Here is an 8,264-nt window from a genome sequence, read left to right on the forward strand (position 1 = left end):
TTGGCACTATTCATGGTCGTAGGGAATCTTTGATATTATTCTTAATCTATAAGATAAAATATAATCATGTGAGATCTTGTTTGATTTATCGTCATGAATGCTATAAGAATATCAAATTTTTATAATTTTTAATAATGTGTAACTAAAGATACGCACGTTACAAAACGTGCCTCGACAAGTGTGATAAAGCAACTGTAACCTTTGGTCTGGATGTGAGGGACTGCAAAATTCTAATTCTATGAGTTATTACACCATGTACATACGACAATGTTAAACTAGAATAACTACTCATTTTTTTTCCTTATTATAATTATATTTATTTATGAAAATAAACCAAAAATCAGACTATATTTAAATACTAGTACATGGTACCAACACTTCCTCCAACGCATAACGTAAAGCTTCCACACTTCCCTTCCCTCCATTCTCTCTCTACACACCTTCTCTTTCTAAAAACTAGAAAATGGAAACAAATGAAGAAGACCCAAAGATGAACTTACACACCCAAGATCACAAACAACAAGATAACCATTCCCCTTCCAATTCCACCAACAACAATACCAAAAAGGGTGGTTTTATTACTATACCATTCATCATAGGTAAAATTAATTAACAACTCCGTCCTTCCTTCCTCTGTTCAAGTCATTTCCATACGTTTGTTCAATAAACATGACATTTTATTTATAATAATTATGGGTATTAATTTTTTTAATTTGTAAATGCAGCAAATGAGTCATTTGAGAAGGTTGCAAGTTATGGATTAATACCAAATATGATCATATATTTAATGAAGGATTACAAGATGAGTGTTACTAAAGCTCAAAACTTGCTTTATTTTTGGAATGCTGCACTCAATTTCCTGCCCATTGTTGGCGCTTTCGTCGCCGATTCTTATTTGGGCCGGTTTCTTACAATTGGAATTGGCTCCATCATCACTCTCTTGGTAACACACTTCTTAACTACTCATCTTATTTTACTACTACCTTAAACCGTCTTACACAAGACTAACTGTACCCAAGATGGGTTTTTAGATTAAGAAGTGGGAGAAGATAGTAGTAGTAGTACAGTTGATAGTTGTCAAAGCACATGATATGATGTTATTATAGTAAGATGTAGTGTAGTGTTTGTCAGCAAGGTCCACAGTCATATATAAACTCATACAATTATACTAGTCTCCATTATTTGACTTTTTTTATTTTATTTTGCTTTTTCTGAATTTAATTTGCTACGATTTTTGGGGTGATGTTTGCATAATCACATGGCATGTAGGCGTATGGGTGTTCGTGATTTTTTTAATTAATTATTATTAAGAATTTTTGGAAACATAATAATATCTCTCTTTTTGCCCTTTTCCTCACTTTTTCATTTCAAAAAATTATTGTGTTTAAACCATACTCCTTACACCTGACCCATTATAATATTCCATGAGGTGGATACCTATAGCGGCTATAGGTGTATGAACGACGGTCTTCCGGGAAAGTATAAGAATTTTTCTTTTCTTTTAGCCAAATATATGCAATTTTTTGTTTTCTTGAATTATGCAAAGCCAGAATGGTCGCACAAATACTTGTATAAGATGGACCTGTCTTAATTTATGACCTTAAGTCCAAGTATGTATTTTGATTGGTCTAATAATAAGCTTTTCTTAGGCTATGTTAGATTTGTGTTATAATCACTAATCAGAATCACCATAATTATGAAAAGACCATAGCGGTTATTCTTGCTTCTGATGGCTTGCTTGGAATGGGAGTAATAATTAAGGGAGTAATAGAGCTAAAATGAACTAAAAAATGGAGGGAAGGGATGGAGGTTGGAGATAGAAATGGATAAAAATGGAGAAATATAGTGTAATAGTCCCTCCATTAAGGGATTAATTGTTACTCCCCTCCCCCCCTCAAGTAATGCATTACCTCCTTGTGGAGGTAATAATTCCTCCCTCACCTCCTCTTTCCACCCTCCACAACCACCAGTAACCACCAATCTCCTCCTATTTCTTCTTATTTTAGCTTTCATTACTCCCTTAATAATTACTCCCATTCCAAGCAAGCCCTGAGTTATGACGAATAGTGAATTGTGACATTTCACAACCCGCTCCACTTTTTAACAGTATTTTAACCGGTTATGATTTGTGACGCCTCACAAATGAGAAATTGTGATTAAAATGAATTATTGCTATTTTAATGTTTTCAAGTGTCCTTAAGGTACTTAAATTTATTGTAGAGCAAATCTAATGCTTATTTAAGGCTTCAAAAGGTTGGTTTTAATGTTCAGCAATACCAATTGTACCTTGAGTTTAGTGGTTAAGAGTCCACACTCCATTAATCCTTAATGTTCAGCAATGATTTTGACTTTTCATTTCTAATTTTGGTTCTAACCTTGTTCTTTCAGAATAACAATCTGATATACTCCTTGTTGTACTTTCCTCGTCAATTATTTATTTATTTTAATTTTGGTGTGTATTACTCAGTTAACTATTTCTATTTTTGTCAAGTGGACATGCAAGAGCATTCTTAATTTATCATTATTTTTCTCTTCTTTTTGTCATTTCCTTGATCTTTGTACCAGTCTGAATAGATACAAATGACCGGAGGTAGTATAAGCTTGTTTTATTGACGAGTCTTATAAGAGACGGTATAGGACGTCATAAATGCGTATTCAACATAAAACCCACCCCAAAACCTTAAAGTCCTATCTCCTGACTTTTTGAACGGTATTAGCTTTGATTTTTCTATGTTCCAAATTGATTTGGGACAACCTACTGTCCTACATAACAGTAGCTGATGGCAACTTCTACTTCCTTATTAGAATTTTGAATACAGTTACAGATATGTGTATTTTTAATAGTAACTTTCAAGATCATTAATTGATGTCTACTACTGTATAGTACTCCGATCACGAAACTTAATAAGTTAAATTAATTGTAAAATGCTTGATGGGTTTAGTGTCGTTACGCAATGCGAGGGTTGTCTCCTCTGTGCCAAGCACAGTCATTGCGGATTTGCATGAGGAAGTTTATAATTCGTAATATGTTTAAGTGAATACATCTCGGGACGAGAATCAATATGATTATAACCAGTTAAGAATGGTCTGGCTCATGCCATACCTGCATAATCTGTATGTTTAATCATTAATGATGGTGATGTTAACTTAATTGGACCAGCTCACAATCCCATACAAACCCCAAATGAGATGTGGTTTTTGGGACCACATGACCTGGCTTCACTTATCAATCAATTTACTAGTACATGAATTTCCTATGATATTATTTATATCTCTTAAGTTTCATATGTTTCCATTAATTCGTCAACTTGTTTGATGTAAACCCGCATGTTAGAATAACGTCCCGAATTTATTGATGCGATGAAAGCGAGGGTAGGTGGTCCGAGCATTTGCCATACTTTCACTAAGCTAACTCATTTCCAAAAAAAATGAGGCCGTGACATTGTAACAGAATGTCGATAATTTGGCTGTGACATGAATTACCTAGCAACATGTTTTTGTGAAACTTGGTTATTGTTAGGGAAAAGTTCTTAGTGTGCGGTATGTCTTTGATGCAGGGAATGATTATTATGTGGATGACAACCGTTCTTCCGAAAATAAAGCCTCCACCGTGTAACCCATTAGTCCCCAACAACACCTGTCAATCCCCGACTGCAGGGCAATACGCGTTTCTAATCCTTGCTTTTATTCTAATGTCAATTGGGGCTGGTGGCATTAGGCCTTGCTCTCAGGCGTTTGGTGCCGATCAAGTGCATCAGAGAGAAAATTCCAAGAATAAGAGGGTTTTAGAGACTTTCTTTAACTGGTATTATGCTTGCACTTGTCTTTCAGTTGTTATCGCCTTGACAGTGGTTGTGTACATTCAAGATCATTTTGGGTGGAGGATCGGGTTTGGAGTTCCCGTTATCCTTATGTTCTTATCTGCAGTCTCTTTCTTTGTTGCTTCTCGGTGGTATTTAACCATGAAGGTACAAAGAAGTCTGTTTACCAGCTTGACTCAAGTCATTGTTGCAGCTTATAAGAACAGAAAAACGAGTCTTTCGATTCAAGGCTCAAATGTGCAATATTACCAAACAAAAGATATGATATCGTCAAACCCAAGTGATAAATTAAGGTTTGACTTAGTTTTTTTTGTCGTACGATAATTGCTCTCTTTTGTATGTTGTAATTCTAGCATTTTGGGACAATCGACTTACATTTTTACTCGTAATTGTAGGTTTCTGAACAAAGCCTGCATCATTCAGGATCCTGACGATATTACCCCTGAAGGGTTGCCGAGAAATGCATGGAGACTCTGCACAGTTGATGATGTTGAAGGGTTGAAGTCCCTTCTTAGAGTCCTCCCGGTTTGGTCATCTACAGTTATGATGTCGGTTACTGTAAGTGTAGGTTCATTCCCGGTCCTGTTAGCCATGACGATGGACAGACACTTGGGCTCAAAGTTTGAAATCCCGGCTGCCTCTTTTAGTACGTTTCTAGTCGTTGTCATAGTAGTTTGGATTCCCATCTATGACCGCGTACTCCTTCCTACAACATCAAAGATATGTGGCAGACCTGTTAGACTCAACGTAAAGCTAAGAATGGGAATCGGTCTCTTTTGCTCCTTCATGTCAATGGTGGCCGCCGGGACTGTAGAGAGTATTCGTAGACAAAAGGCCATAGTAGCGGGTTTTGAAAACAATCCAATGGGTGTAATCCAAATGTCCGCCATGTGGACGATTCCTCAATATATCTTTGGTGGTTTAGCCGAGGCCTTCAATGGAATCGGACAAACAGAATTCTACTACTCCGAGCTCCCCAAGAACATGTCAAGTATCGCAACTTGTCTCAATGGTGTAGGGATGGCATTCGGAAGCTTAATCGCCAGCTTGATATTAAACGTGGTGAACGGAATTACTAAAAAACAAGGGAAGGAAGGTTGGATAGCGAGTAACGTGAACCAAGGTCACTACGACTATTACTATTGGCTTCTCGCTATATTGAGCTTCCTGAATCTATTTTACTACATGTATTGTAGTTGGGCATACGGACCGCTCATCGAGCAAAGAAAAAAGGTTGTTCCTAGGGAGACTAAGGAAGAAGAGTTGGCTATGCTTAGGAACACAAGTAGGCATGAAAAGGGTGAATTGCAAGATAATTTTAAGGTGTTGAAATGAATTTGGGCAAAGGTTTGATATATTTATGGTTTTGAATATGATGATATAGGTGTGATTGCTTAAATTATATGCCAAAATTATGGCATATTAGAATGTAGATGGTTTGTTGTGTTTTTTGACCTGTCAATATCATGTTACAAAATTTTTAACCTTGTTTCATAGTTTTTTTTCCTCTTTTTTATTTTATTTTTTGAGTGTTGTGCTTGTAAATTAATTGTGATTGAAGTTATATTATAATTATATATTAATGTAATTGATATAAAATTCTCCGTGGCTTCATTATACTTCCTCAGTTCCGAATGTTCCAGTGAATAGTTTACATTTGATTTATTTTGTGAGGGGAAATAAAGTAAATGTAACTAATGACTGGGACGGAAGGAGTATGCTAACTCTGAAAATATCCCTAGCTTATGGACCGGTGCACCGTGCACCTACACATCCAGGGGTGTTTGTAACGGCAGAAAGACAAGTAATGCCGAACTATATGGTCTCGGATTAACTTAAAAGTTTTCGACTTTTCGTTTACCGAATATTTGTACCGAAAATCTTAGTTAATTAATGAAAATCTGACAACAAGTGTAAACTAAGTAGGCAATTTGGTAAAGATTGTCAGATAAAGAAGAAGATGGCAATTTTTTTTTGCTCTGAAGTACAGTAGTTCAGATAACAACTATAGATCTATAGTTGACAATATGACATACAGGTTGATTAGCAGGTAGTGTAATTGTTTATTAGATGTGAAATACAGTAGTTGAATTTGGTCTTAATTTATTACTGTAATGGAAGTAACATGGAGAGATGGGTATTTAGTGTGTGGCATTGACTAGAGTTTGTTGAACTTGAAACCAAGTTAACTTTTTGCTTTAATGGCTTGGACTTACTACCAATGATTGAAATCTGTGCATCATTGAGATGATCTAGAGAGAATTTATAAAATTCTCATTTAAGATGAAAGTTTTCATTTTAAATTTAAAACGGATCAAATAATAACTCATTTAAGATAAAAGTTTTCATTTTAAATTTAAAATGGATCAAATAATAACTCATTTGTATATATAAGATCATAAGACAAACATTTTGTTATTCCTTAGATATATCATTTTTGTCTTATTCATACACACCCGACTCTCGGAGTCGGGATTTATTATTACATTATTTGCGTAAGAAATTAGACAAAAGATGAGGTTGACAGATAAAGTAGACTTCTTAAGGGGATGATCGGAGCTGTCTAATTGAGCTAACATTTCTTTTCTCTTCTTTATCAACTGAGTTTCTGGGAAGTACAAATAAAGTAAACAAGCTATGTTTTCAAAAGATTATTCTCCTTTTCCCTCACACAAGATGTTTCATAAGGTACCTGTGAAGCATACGCGTACTCGGATTGCAACCCGTTTATCAAGAGAAGAGGAGTGCAACTTACCCTAAAAATTGTTCAATAAACAAATTGAACCCATGATCTCTAACTAAAAAGTAGTCTTAACAACCACTAGATTCACATAATTTATGTGCTCATTTACTAAGCAAAATTGTAATTATTTTCGGGTAGAAGGGAGTGCAGTCCTGCAGATGAACATCAGAAACACCCTGCTTGAGTGCAAATTAGCCTTGTCAGTCACCAAAGGAAAAACCGGCAGACTTGAATCATGGACAACAACCTTAGTGGGTCCATGGAGGATTCGAGAACCAGGAGATGTGAGGATATTACAAGTTGAGGACACACTCAAACTAACTTGTGTTAGGACAAGCGGGCTTAGCACTAGTGATAATGAAAGGAGTTGAATCTTTGTTGACGTCTGTCATATAATCTTTGATTTCCGCTTTTGTGGACATCTCCTCCTCTTCTTCTTACCGCGCTCTCTAGTGATGCCTCTCCCTAGACGCCTCAGTATTAAGGATTCAAACTGTTATGGTGGATAATTCTTTTTTTTTTTTTATCATAAAACCTCACCTTTTTACCTTTAAGGAGCTTTTATAAGATTGTCCTAAAATCCTTAGTCGAAAATTTCCCCCACCCTTTTTGAAGAACTCAAAAAATGTCTTCCTAGAAAAAGTGCTCATTCTTCTTGTTGGGTTAAAGTTCAAATCCATATCACATGTACTTTGAGCATCTGACACCACCCTCTTCACAATCTCGGAATCCTTTATGCTCAAATAAGATTCCGTGCTACTTAAGAGAGACTTATTGTTGGGAATAATCACAATTCCAATTTAATGAGGGTAAATGGAATGGGTAAACTTCAACTTAAAATATCTAACTTGGGTGATATAACTAGTTCAAACTCCCGGTGTATATACCAGTTCTCTTATGTTGTGCCATGAATTTGAAAGAAAGCTCATTACATCCGAAGTAGGATGACTTTATCCAAAACTCGTTGAATGAGTAACATTGAATCGTTGATCATGCATAGAAACTTATGTTACTCAAACTCGAATTCGATTAAAATTGATGTGACGAATCAAATATTATGGCAACTCGAAAAATCAAATTCATCCAGACTAGTTGGGAATAAATGTGGAACAATCAACTACCTGTCTACTTGTGCTTCTCTGAATGTTCTTGTCTATGTTTTTTCATCATTCATGTCCTATGGATATTTACACTTTTGCACGTGCACGAGGTGGTCGATCATCATAGATTGGGGCCTAAAACATCCTATCCCACTCAAATACACAATTGGTGGTTGTTGCTGAAAGAGACTTCTTTAGATCCGTTAACAAAACAGTTAAAATATCCTTTTTAACGATGATAAAAGATAATTTGGTAATTACATTTGATATTATATCATCCCCTCTCGGAGTTATGACTGATATCAACAAATCTCTCTTGTGACGGACATATCCCTCACAAGCTTGCGACTGATCAAGTAATACCCATGTGGGTAAATAAGACAAAACAGAATGCTAGTCCCTAGCATTCTGCTTTTGTCTTATCCACCCCACATGGATAATACTTGACCCGTCGCAAGCTTGCGACGGATATGCCCGTCACAAATGAGAATTTATGTAAAAACATTGTAGAAGATTAGTGACCAGTTGGTTTCCCTTATGACGGATCATTTTAGTCTGAAACAATTAGATGGAATTTTGAGATAATTTTACAGTTAAATG

The 8,264-nt window shown here is 35.7% G+C and overlaps 1 protein-coding gene across 2 annotated transcripts; it reads left to right on the plus strand.

Moving 5' to 3' along the window:
- Nucleotides 1-364: 364 nt before the first annotated feature.
- Nucleotides 365-5,420, plus strand: LOC141648011 (protein NRT1/ PTR FAMILY 1.2-like). Of its 2 annotated transcripts, none has more exons than XM_074456419.1 (4): nt 365-599; nt 726-943; nt 3,558-4,114; nt 4,217-5,420. In XM_074456419.1, exons 1-4 carry the CDS (start codon nt 464-466, stop codon nt 5,154-5,156), a joined length of 1,851 nt encoding a protein of 616 aa, XP_074312520.1. In that variant the 5' UTR covers nt 365-463; the 3' UTR covers nt 5,157-5,420. The 2 variants fall into 2 exon arrangements, with proteins under 2 accessions (XP_074312520.1, XP_074312521.1); XM_074456420.1 differs by having other exon boundaries at nt 382-599; nt 726-1,732; nt 2,055-4,114.
- The last annotated feature ends 2,844 nt before the right edge of the window (nt 5,421-8,264 follow it).

The sequence above is a fragment of the Silene latifolia genome, chromosome 3 (assembly GCF_048544455.1).
Source record: "Silene latifolia isolate original U9 population chromosome 3, ASM4854445v1, whole genome shotgun sequence".
NCBI lineage: Eukaryota > Viridiplantae > Streptophyta > Magnoliopsida > Caryophyllales > Caryophyllaceae > Silene > Silene latifolia.